General features: G+C 30.7%; 1 protein-coding gene across 1 annotated transcript; it reads left to right on the top strand.

Annotated features, from left to right (window-relative positions):
- Window positions 1–1,498: 1,498 nt before the first annotated feature.
- On the top strand, window positions 1,499–12,451 carry HELRODRAFT_190381 (hypothetical protein; the record flags this gene model as incomplete). Its single annotated transcript, XM_009013680.1, has 8 exons — window positions 1,499–1,579; window positions 2,497–2,731; window positions 4,743–4,924; window positions 6,139–6,268; window positions 7,630–7,821; window positions 10,107–10,163; window positions 11,574–11,618; window positions 12,056–12,451. 8 exons carry the CDS (start codon window positions 1,499–1,501, stop codon window positions 12,304–12,306), a joined length of 1,173 nt encoding a protein of 390 aa, XP_009011928.1. The 3' UTR covers window positions 12,307–12,451.
- Between the last annotated feature and the right edge of the window lie 764 nt (window positions 12,452–13,215).

Raw genomic sequence — 13,215 nt, 5'->3', positions numbered from 1 at the left:
CTATTCAAAAGCAAAGGTGATCTATTGAACTGTTCATCATATCGGGGTATACGTCTGTTAGAACAATATCTTTATTGTTGTCTACAACAGCACATAATTTAGTGTCATCTGCAAATTAAAAATTTTTTGACTTTATTCTTAGATCTATATCATTAACCTATATTACAAATAGCAGAAATCCCAATACGGATCTTTGAGTAACAGGACTCCTGTTAACTTTGCTCCAGTTTGAAAAAATTTTCACCAATACCAATTATCTATGTCTATTTTGTAAACAATTAGAAATCCACTTTAGTGTGTTTCCTGTGATTCCACTTGCCTCTAATTTTAAGACCAAATGCGGTACCTTATCGAAAGCCTTAATAAATTCTAAGTGCACAATATTCACTGCTTTCTTTTTGTCTAAATTTACATAAACCTCTTCAAAATAGTCAAGCAAATTTGTAAAGCACGAACGCTTATCCATAAATCCATGATGGCTCTTGTATATGATATTATTTTTTACCAAGTACCACAATGGTCTTCTTTATTTTTTTTTAAGTACATTAAAATTTTCGTAAAATTTTTATCAAAATACAAGTTTTCGTTGTTAAGTTGATTTTACTGATTGCTTCTAATTTCAGGATTACATTAATATATAATTTGCGGTTAAAAAGAAAAGCTCTAGATTAGTTAGTAGTGGCCAACACCACCAATGGTGAGATTCAGGAGTGAGAAAAAATAAGAAAAATGTCGTTATCTACGGAGTACCATAATCATTTTCTTCAAATCTGACAGATAAAAAGCACATGACGAAACTAAAATTTTCAAGGCTATAAATAAATCTGACGTTTCAGTTGCATACTCAAGAAAATTTAGATCAAAAAACCCAACAAAACCTAGTCCATTGTTGGTTCATCTGCCCAATGCTGCTATCAGGAATACCGTTCTTTTGACAGCAAATGTAAATTAAATTAATTTTGAACATTCTATAAATATGATGCTATAAGAAACCTAGCTTACGAAGATCGTCATGAAAAATTAGTGTCAACAACTTTGGTGGAAAGAAGAAAAAGAAGAGATTTGATCCAATTGCTTAAAACCATGCATAATTTAGACAAAATTGATTTAAATAATTGTTTTAGCATAGTCAAAACCAAAACGAGAGATTACAGTTTGAAATGCTTTAAAGAAAGACATAGAGACAGAGAGAATTACTTATTAGAGTGACAAATACTTGGAACTCACTACCAAATGAACTCGTTGAGGCACAATCGATAAACAGTTTCAAAGCAGGTATTGATTGTTGGATGAACAACAGTCAATAAACGAATCGGCTGTGCTAGTATGTCTGACAGCATGCTCTCTGGATAACCTCTGGAACAGCATTACTACTACTACTGTACATTAGTACTGCACAGGACTGAGAAGAATAAAAGAACTTTGCACACACAAAGAATTGTTAAATCTTGAAATATTCCATTCCTATATAAGCGCTGAAGATGAGTAAAATCGAAATATGGCCGGTATACGCTTCGCCACGAACACCAACGATTTTTTAATTAATTTTAATAAATTGGATAATAATTACAAAATTACTGTAAGAAATTTTTAGCCTTTGAAAGTTTACGATTAAGCTTTCCAATATTTCTAACAGTAATTTTGTAATTATACATTTTATTAAAATTAATTAGAAAATCGTTGGTGTTCATTGTGAAGCGAATATGGGCCATATTACGATTTTACTCATCTTCAGCGCTTATATAGGAATATTTCAAAATTTCACATTTTTTGTATATGCAAAGTTCTTTTATTCTTCTATGTCATGTGCAGTACAACCGAAGTACCGGGCTAATGTGATCAAACCATTTCACACCAACAATGATTCTAGCATCCCTATTCTGAACCGTTTGGAGCATATCAATTTCACCCCTAGCAATTCCATTGAGTAAACCATTACAAAAGTCCAACCTTGGAAGTATAAATGAATGGACGACCGTACACAACCGTACAAAAGGCGTTTTTGTTCAAAAACGCCTTTGCACGATTCAACATACGCAATTGAAATGAACATGATCTAACGATGTTTTGAACATGCATCTTCATAGTTAAGTTTACATCAAATGTAAATCCCAACAACGTCGCTGTTTTAACAAAACCAACATCAGCATCTCCTATTTTGATAGAGTTAACACCAATCCTAGACGTTTGTTGCCAGGTACCAATTGGTATGACCTGAGTTTTATCCTGATTCATTTTTATTCCATTTTGAGCCATTCACACATCAACAGCATTTAACTTCGTAACTTGTCAAATAAATTATTCAACTCACAAACTGGCGAAACAGCAACCAACTGAAATTCATCAGCATAGGCATAACTTTTTGAGTTAAATTCTTTTGTTATATCTAAATCATTAGCTGTATACAGCATAAAAAGAATTATATATATGTATATATATATATAATATATATATATAATTTGAAAGTAACATCTAATTAATTTAAACTTTTTTCAGATACAATTATCTCCATTTTCGTTACTGGATTCCAATCAAGCAAAACTCGGCATCTTGGAAATAAGGAATGGTGCGAGCGGCAAATCTCCAGTGATGTTCAGGGAGTCTAAATTAGTTGACTTTCTTATGAAGAATACAAGCGGTAATGAAGCGCGGATTAGATTTGTTCTCTTCAACACGTCTACTCCAACGAATGTTCAGGCAATAAATATTGTTGTTACAATACAATTTCCCAGTTAGTTTTCATTTTTGTGTTCTTTATATAAGAAGCTCAACAGGTTTTCTTGTTTAGTTTTTTGAGTACTTCCTTCAATAAATGTTTGTTTCTAAATGACTTGCGTTACGTTTTATTTCCACCATCTTTCAACCCAATGTAGGCTCTTTTCAATTATTTTTTTTATTCACTTTCTGTTTTTATTTTACTCGTGAGTTATTTCCCATATCACATAAGTTTAATTTCATTTTATTCCTGTTTTCAATTCGTTGAAGCCTTTTCAAAAGCTTGCAGTTTAACGTTGGGGAAAACATTGCTTTAAATATTTAGTTTGATTGCTGTAATAAATGATGCACCAATTCTTTTTTATCAATTGCTTTGCGGCTTCTGTTTTTTCAGCGTCCTTGTTATTTTGTTTCTGTTATCAAGAAAATATTTGAACGTCTTTTAAACTCTATCATCCATATTATATTCTCGTAAACACATCATCATTATCGTTGAACGGCACATCTTGTTAAAAGTTATCATCGTCCTCATTATGTACTTGCCTGGGAATATTTTATTTCACGTCAATCCTATTCAGTTTGCTCTCATCATCAACTAACCTTTTCTCTGTATCTTCTTCCTTTGCTTTCATTTTCTCAGTTTTTTTTTAACTATCCATCCTTCTTTTCAACATTGCAAAACCCTCACAATCCACGCATCCTTCAGCCCTATAAACTTCACTCCTCAATTATATTTTATGAAAATTTTTGCAAAAATAATTCTTCAAGGTCACATTGGGATGGTTGTACGCGGCAGCATGTTACATGTTGTTTCTGCCTAGCTTTTTTATTTGTTTTAAAACTGTCCAAAAGTCGTTTACACTTGGCGTTGGACTTACTGCTGAACTACCCACTAACACTTCAACGTCAAAACGATGTCATGATAAAATAAATTGTTTTTTTTTAATCTTCATTCCTCATATCCGCATTTTTAATTTTGTTGAATTGCTAATCAGAAACTTTCTTTTGCTAATCGTGTTGCAGCTTAGAAATCTAAACCTTATAAATGCATTCAATTGATTGGTAGGCTGGCTGGCTGGCTGGTCGGTCGGTCGGTTAATTGGTCGGTCAGTCGGTTGATTGGTTGAATGGTTGTTTGATTTATCCACAAAAGACTTCCAGAGACAAAATTTATATATATATATATTCAAAATCAAAAATTTATATATATATATATATATATATATATATATATATATATATATATATATATATATATATATATGCAATTATTGGTGAAAATCACAGCATGTTCGGCTTTAGTTAACTTCCTGTTTCTAACGGTTGATCGTAAATCATTCTCAAGTTTCTTAAATTGAGAATGATTCACGATTAACCGTTTGAACCTCGGTATACACTAAAGCAACAAACAAAGGTTTATGCCTCAATGGAAATAGTGAATGTTGTCAAGCTTATCTAGAGAGCACGATTTCCGCCTTTGTAAACCGAGCCTATACGCACTCTTCTGATATAGGAAGCAGGAGAATCGAACTAGATAGAATTACTAAACTATTTATTAATAATGGATATAAAAATTCCATGATCCAAAACAGAACGCAAAGAACAATAAATCAGCAACGACAACAATGCAACCAACAATAATAACAAAAATAACACAGTAATATATTAGCATGTAGCGTGTGTTATCGTGATTTACGCCTATTTACTTACATGCACTGTGTGTTTGATAATTCCGAAAAATGAGAGAGAATTGTGACAGTAAAACGTTATACCTATTTCATATCGATGTTGATGTGTTCTCCTTATTTATATTTGTAGTTTACCGATGAAAATTATACAGATCGCGTTTGAATTTGTTGAGAAAATTATGTTATGTTTTAAAATTATGTTTTAACTTCTGTTAAATTATGAAGGAAGTTTTTAAATTATAAATTTTTCATTTTATTCATCATCACCTTGTTTTAAAATGTGTACGATATACTGAGCCATTTTAATTACTGTTAAATTTTGTTTAATTTATTTGACAGCTTGCAATGCTGAGTACCACTCTCAAACTGGAATCATTCAAACATCAGACTGGTCAAACTTGAGCCCACTTTTTGAAAGATGCAATTTGATCGTTAAAGTGCAAAATGGATATCACGTCATCCTTAATTTTTCTGACGTATTTTCTTTGAGTTTATGTAATTCCACTTACGATACTTTAACTGTAAGTTTTCTGTTTTAAATTTCAAATTTTTTCATCATCATCAATTGTGATTCAGCGGCGTATGATTGATATAAATATATTTGACCGTACAAAAATGAGTTTATCGTTGTAATTCACGTGAAAGCATATTACCATTTTTTTTTACCAAATACTGGGAAATAAGTTTGGTTGAAATATTTTTTTGACTTTTCAAACCAGGTCAGAACCAGTCAGTCTCTAGTTCTTCTACAATGTTTTTTTTTCAATTTTGCATGTGTTCACCCTGGTTGGCTTTTTCACATGAACGATCCATTTTACTATTTTTCCAAATTTTTCAACGTATTTCTAATAAATTTGTTACGTTTCAGTTAGATTACAACGTTTGATCAACAATTGGCATAATTTGTGAATAAATATTGCGTTGTATTTTTAAAGATTTATCATTGTCTGTAAGGTTACATAACAAAGTCATTAAATCGATTACATGTCAAATGGTGCCACATGCTTTCCACATGCTTTCCATTTTCCACTTTGTCAAACTCTTTTCACCATCTACCACCTACCAACATTGTTCACTCTTCTGTTATAAAATCTTTTACTTTAACTCAAAAACTCAATTTCAAACTCTTAATTTTTCCTTTAATTTTTTCACTTCAGTCTTCCTATCAAATCATCTTCATATAATTTAAGCCATTTGGACATTGAACCAATCGTTTTGTTAGTGTTTGTTTTCAAATCGATGTGTCCATCAGACTTGCTCGTGACCATCACCTTAGTGATTTGCTTGCTTTATCCAAGTCTACTGAACTGCATGGAAGCAACAATTTCATTCAAAATTTTCGACTCTGACTGTAATTTTTTTATTTATCCTTACAAAAGTAGATGCTTCAACACTTCAAATTATCATGTATTTTTTTATAAATTTTATGAAATATATGCTTATTTGTTTTTTAAAAGAACAAATTTGTTTTTTGATTATTCTGTTTCTGCAGTATTTTGTCACTAAAAATTAAAACTTATTTAAATTTCAAAGTTTAAATCAACTTTCAATTTCGACGCTAACTGCTGTATTTATAAGCTTTGGCTGCGTAATGTCAAGTTATTTGATTATTGGGAATCAATTCAAAATCGAAAATTTTCAAACCTTTGTTTCATTTGTTTTTTACATTTTAATTTAGCTTTATTTTAAAAAACCTTTAACTGACTACATTTGGTTCAAATTCCCTCTAATTCAGATAAGATCTGGAAAGTTTTTTGAGAGTTATTGCAGGTCACCTGGTACTATTATTCTGCCGGAAAATGAAGCTCATATTTCATATACCATCGGATCTCCTTCTAGAGGATTTTTTCTCAAGTTTAGCTCTGGTTCGTATCTTTTTTTTGTCGTTATTTCATATCATATTCATTTGTTAAAATATCATTCGATTAAGATAATTTAGTTGGTCAAATATATTTTGTATAGCTCTTATTACAATACCCAGAAAATTGACTTACAGGTGTAATAAAGTTTTTTTCTAATAATTTTTTCAATTTATCTATAATTTATAATCAGTTATTAAGGATATCTAGAATCTTAAAATTGTTTCAATGGGGACATTATGCAAAGCAGTCAATCACTTGCTTATTTTCACCTAACTAACTTCTCGCCGTCCTTGTAAATCATTGTTGCTCAAAAACTTGCCAAGTTTTGAAAAATTAATCAAACCAAGTCAATAAGTAATTTTTTGAATTATCAACATTGCTTTTATGTTGATGGACGTTGTAACCATTACAAATATCTAACAAAGTTTGGGGCTTGCACAAAAAGTGAAAAGTGACAATATTTCAAAACAAAACGGTATTTATTTTTTCTCAAATGATTTTTTGAATGTCACCTAGTGTGCAAGCTCAGGATAGTTTACATTTCCTTATAAGCCTGTACTACACCCAACAGCTAATTCTACATTCAACTGCCTGCTCTATATTTCTTATACATGCTTATTCAACTGATATCTTTTTTATTTTTTAACATAGGCTAAGAATTGTGCCATCCTCGTTATTCTTATCTTATGGAAAATTTTAAACTAACTAGAGACTATTTATCTGTTAATTTTTAAAATCATCATTTTGGTTTTAAAATTTCAATAGTTCACAAAGGATGTTTCAACTTTACTAGGTATAATTTAATGTATTTTTATGTATAGAGTTACACATTTTTTCTGTTCTTAAAAGCTTATAAAAACCAGTTTTTTTTTATAATATCTTACCACAAATTATTCTTGCTTCAAGTTATCTGGTTAATATTAAACTTCCTTACGAGTTGCTTCCTGATTGGTTCATTTGTTGCTCCGTCTCTCTCTCTCTGTTGTTTCAACAAATAGAGGATAGACGGAATTAATTGCATAAAAGCTTTTATTGAAAATACAAAAGTTCTTACACATAATAAGTGTTGCACTCATATGTAATAAGTGTTGTACTCATATGTAATAAGTGTTGCACTCGTGCCGGTTGGATGATAACGTTCGATCAAACATTACTTCTAATTGGTGTGAAAATTTTGTTTGCTATAATTAAAGGGTTCATCATGATGTGTAAGGTTAATAATGTTCAGCAACAATTATAATATTTGACTGTTTTACCAATTATTATTGAAACTTATTAAATAACAACCCAGAATCAACATTTTTAATAAAAGTTCAACTTTATCATTTTTTATGATGTCTGAAATTTTAAAATATTTTTTTTAGGCTGTGGTGCGAATTTTTCAGCAGAATCAGGCGTAATATACTCTCCCGGATATCCGGAAAACTATATCAACAATTTATCCTGCGTTTATTACATAAATGTTGAAAAAATAATTCTGATCAGATACAAAAATGACGAGTTTTTTGTGCCGGAAAGTAGAGTACAAGCGATCTATAATTATAATAGATATCCCAGTTAGTGTTGTTAAACCCAAACCGGACTGGACCGAGCCGAACATTTGGGTGAAATATTAAACAGTTGAAATAAATTGCTTTTTGTTACTTTTTAATAATTATTTTTTTAGTAACTTCGGTTTCCAAAACTTTCAACGATGACAACCCATTATTTTTTAATCACCACGTCAGAGTGGCTTCTTGCTGGAGGTTGTGGCTATTGGACGCGCTAATTGCTGAGATAGAAGTTTTAAAATTTGTCATTGCGGTCGTCTGAGTGCTTGTGACGAATTGGTCCTTTATGGTCCATGTTATTTCTTTTTATGAAAATTATAATTTTTAAATTGTAAAGGGTTAATTTGAAGTTTGTAGTTCTTGATAAATTAATAAACTCGTATTTCTGTCGTTTTAGGGTCGGCTTGGATAGTTCGGAACCTTCGATTCGGTTCAGTTCGGTTTGACAAAGGCTTGGTTCGGTTTGAGCCTTAAGTCGAACCGTGTCGTATCATTACAATCATTAGTTTTGGTAATTTCCTATTGTTTTAATAATTTACGCAACTCACAAATCGTTCCTCACTTAGTTGCAAGTTAAACTGTTTTATTTTTGTAGGTCTCACGAGCACAGCATCATACGCATAAGCCAAAGTTTTATTGCACGGTGGAAATTGCATAATCCGGATCTTTTAGAATCCGGTTTATGCGAATTCAATTATTTCAGAATCGCTTCTTATTAAGTTCAATGAAGTCGGCGTTGTTGTTTTGCATTGATTACATTTTAAAACAACCGCATAACATAACAGTGGTAGTGAAATGTTTTACTAGAAAAAAATTTACCAATCAACAACGTGCGATACATAACACTCTTATTATTTAAACCAATTAAAATACGATCACTTTATGTAAGATTAATAATGGCATGCCTCCCCTGAAAATGATGCTGTTCAGTGTGTGCTCAAGTGAACACCTTTTTTATCCTGCTAACAGAACATTTTCAGATGCTTGGACATGCATCACATTCTACACTTCTTTTCACACGAACAGTACACGCTTGCTGGAATGGCATTCGATTGGAACTGTTAAACAACTAGTAACATTTGTACAAAATTATTTTTTTATTTTTTGGTATATCAAGTTTCATAAGCTCTGACTAACTACTTCTTTGTATTTTCAACAACGACCTTCACCATCTTTTCTTGCATGTCAAAATTTAGCAACTTCGCTGAAGCCTCTCTTCACTGTTTCTTCTATAAATAACGTTGATTAAGTTCTATAAATAACATCGCTCAAATTTTTGGTAATGAGCTGACAAATGTTTACCATTGGCTTGTTAAAATTGATTGTAGCAATCAAAATGAGTTGCATGGTTTTAGGGCCATCAATTTCTACTAACCTTATTAATTTTTGAATTTTCATTAAGCAAATTCCTACCTTTAGAATGTCTTTTTAAACATTTTTAGGCACAGTTATCAGTAACGTAAACTCGTAAAACAAGTTTTTTTGTTGCTAATAAGTGCTATATACAAGTTTAAGTTTAATTTTTATGGTTTTATAATTTGTATAATTTTTCAGTGGCCAAATGTTTTGGGCAGAAAAATGCTTCAAAAGTTTTTCCTAGTTTTTTAAAGTTTTTTAAAATTTTAAATGTAAAAACGTTTTATTGTACAATCTGTTTAAAGTTGAATATTAAACTTTTTAACTGAAGATATCTGAATTCAGACGTAGCAGCTGAATGGTTGAGGGTCTGTCCTGCTTTGCAAAGACTGGGTTCAAGTGCAAAGATATCCCTGCCTATCTTATGTTTTTTTACGCGTGATTTTTACGTTTTGTATGTGCGTCGTTGTTACATCTGAAGCAACTGTATAATAGAGATTGACCTTCAAATTTCAAACATACTGTTTTTAACAAATTTAAATTTGAGTCCATAAGTTTCTTCTTCATCAGACCTCTCAAACCCTCTGTTAACTGTCTCCATTTTTGTTCTCTGAAATATATTATACGACGTTAAATATAAATGGCTTATTGTTGAGTTATAATCCTTTCATATGTTTTAAAGAAGTTTTTTAATTTGTTAAAAGCTAATCCAGTAAATGTAATTTATCTCCAAAACCGCTCACCCACCATATATGCACTTCACTTTCAAGATCTCTTAGAATTTTTCTTACTTTTTAAATCATTCTATCCGACTGGTATGTTTTTTTATATTTTTGAGATTAACATTAGTTATTTACGATTTGTGAGTGTGTAAAAGAAGTTTTATAAATTTTAATCTATACAATATTATGCAGAATATATTTTATTAATTTAAGCGAGGACTTCTTTGTATGGTAGTGGACTGCTGCCTCCACATTACCAAGATATTTACAGTAAGTCAGCATACACAACATAACACTACACAACATTTTCAGTTGCTTAAACATGCATCACATTCTACACTTTTATGTCCTCTGAATACATGCTTGCTGGAATGACATTTTATTGGAACTGTTAAACAACTAGTAGCATTTTTACAAAATATTTTTAAATTTTTTGGTATATTTAGTTTCATAAACTTTCACTAACTACTTCTTTCTATTTTCAACAACGACCTTCACCATCTTTTCCTGCATGTCAAAATTTAGCAACTTCGCTGAAGCTGCTCTTCACTGTTTCTTCTATAAATAACGTTGCTTAAGTTCTATAAATAACATCGCTCAAATTTTTGGTAATGAGCTGACAAATGTTTACCATTGGCTTGTTACAATTGATTGTAGCTAGTGGATAAACCATTAAAAACGAGTTGCGTTCTTTTAGGACCGTCAATCTCTACTAACCTTATTAACATTTGGATTTGCAATAAGCAAATTCTTTCCTTTAGAATGTCTTTTTAAAAATTTGTAGACATAGTTATCAGTAACGTAAAATGGAAAACATGGTTTTTGTTGCTAATAAAAACTATGTACAGGTTTAAGTCTAGTTTTTAATGATTTGATGATTTGTATAATTTCTCAGTGGCCAAATGTTTTTCTAAGTTTTTTCAAATTTTAAATGTGAAAACGTTTTATTGTACAATCTGTTTAAAGTTGAATATTAAACTTTTTAACTAAAGATATCTGAATTCAGACGTAGCAGCTGAATGGTTGAGGGTCTGCCCTGCTTTGCAAAGACTGGGTTCAAGTGCAAAGATATCTCTGCCTATCCTATGCTGCGTATTGTATACGACGCGTGATTTTTACGTTTTGTATGTGCGTCGTTGCTACATCTGAAGCAATCTAATACAATCTAATAGAGATTGACCTTCAAATTTCAAACATACTGTTTTTAACAGATTTAAATTTGAGTCCATAATTCCCTCTTCATCAGACCTCTCAAACCCTCTGTTAACTGTCTCCATTTTGTTCTCTGAAATATATTATACGACGTTAAATATAAATGGCTTATTGTTGAGTTATAATCCTTTCATATGTTTTAAAGAAGTTTTTTAATTTGTCAAAAGCTAATCCAGCAAATGTAATTTATCTCCAAAACCGCTCACCCACCATATATGCACTTCACTTTCAAGATCTCTTAGAATTTTTCTTACTTTTTAAATCATTCTATCCGACTGGTATGTTTTTTTATATTTTTGAGATTAACATTAGTTATTTACACTAGTTTGGTTTGTCTGACAAGAGTTTTTTTAGTATGATATGCCAAATTTTTAAAGTTTAATATCCTACGATTTGTGAGTGTGTAAAAGAAATTTTATAAATTTTATTCTATACAATATTATGCAAAAAATATTTTAATTATTCAAGTGAGAAATTGGAGGTGGCCTCAACCATATCAAGTTACTTACACAAGTAAGTCAGCGTACAGAGTATAGTTTTTTATATCATTTTGTTATTTTTTAATATTTTTGATAAAAAAAGTAAAGATTTTTTGCTCAAGAATTTTAATTTAGAAAGATGAAAATGTTTCAAAAAACATCGAACTCATCTGCTATGTGTAATTTTAACTGTTAACTTGGAATCAGTTTAAAACGATTACATAATTATTATTATTATTATTACGTTAAACAAAGGCGAAGACGAAACGTCCCTGTGCTTTCTCAAAACTAAGACAATTTTAAAACAATAAATTAAATAAACCTATGAGTCTATACTGAATAAAATAATTAATGTTCTTATAATTCAAATAATGTATTAAACCTTGTAAAAAAGATAATAAAAAAACAAATATAAATTAATTAATCACATATCCTAATCCTATTCAAAGCCTTTATTTCGCATCAATGTAGATACATGTCCCAAAGATTATTTACTTGTACAAGAATTATCTGGCGGTCGTTCAGAAAAACTTTGTGGAGTTCAAAATGATGAAAACATGAATGTGCTGAAATTCCAAGGACCTTTGATGTTAAATTTTGTTTCCGACGCATCTTTTAATGATAAAGGTTTCAAAATCCATTACCAGAGCGTCGGTACGTTACATTTAGCATTTTCGATATTCTACATGCATTTGCACAGTTTCAAATGTACTTTCTTGTAAATCATGTGATTGAGTACCACTTACTTAAGAATTTATTGAGAATGATATCTTTTTATTGAGGACTTAATTTTTTTATTTACGCTCTGCAAACGAAATTCATACCGTGTTATAAGTTAATGTTATGGCTGACAGCATCATTACCTCCTCTTAACCACAGATGACTGACTTCATGACTGACCTCGAAACATGTCTAACCTCGACACATGACTGACCTCGTCATGTGGCTGACCTCGACACATGACTGACCTCGACACACGACACATGACTGGCCTCGTCACATGACAGACTTCGTCACATGACTGACCTCGTCACATGACTGATTTCGACATGTTTCTATCATATGTCATACAGTATATTTTTAATTTAATTATGACGTGGCTTTCAAAATTATGATAAAGCACACTCAAATTTTGGCCAAAAAGGGTTTGTCAGCACAAGTCTACGTTTTATTCAAGTCTTTACTTGAATAAAACGTACATTTTAAAATACACGTTTACACACTTTACTTGTAAACAAATTATTTTGTCATACATATATGTTTTAATGTCATTTAAATTATCTTCAGTAGTGCCGAAACATTCTTTAAGCTTTTTATCGCAGCGCAGCACTGAACTTATTCCATGGATAATTTATTTTATTTATATTTTGAGAATTTGCTCATAATTCATTCTTTGGACAGGCGAACATTTTGGCATTGGGTTTTTAAATACAGATTGGATATAAACTGAATTAACAACAAAAACACGATAACAAGTTTTAAAATCTTTAGTTTAATGAAGTATCTATAAATTAAATACATTTTTTGATATTGTTTTTTGCATTTTCAAGCATGCTAGCATGGTTGCTAGCATGCTTGAAAATGACTTCTTTTAATTATTCGTGAGTTTTTACTTAATTGATAATAATTAA

The sequence above is a fragment of the Helobdella robusta genome (genome assembly GCF_000326865.2).
Source record: "Helobdella robusta unplaced genomic scaffold HELROscaffold_12, whole genome shotgun sequence".
NCBI lineage: Eukaryota > Metazoa > Annelida > Clitellata > Rhynchobdellida > Glossiphoniidae > Helobdella > Helobdella robusta.
Note: the sequence above shows the minus strand (reverse complement) of the source record. Positions and strands in the feature narration are given on the sequence as shown.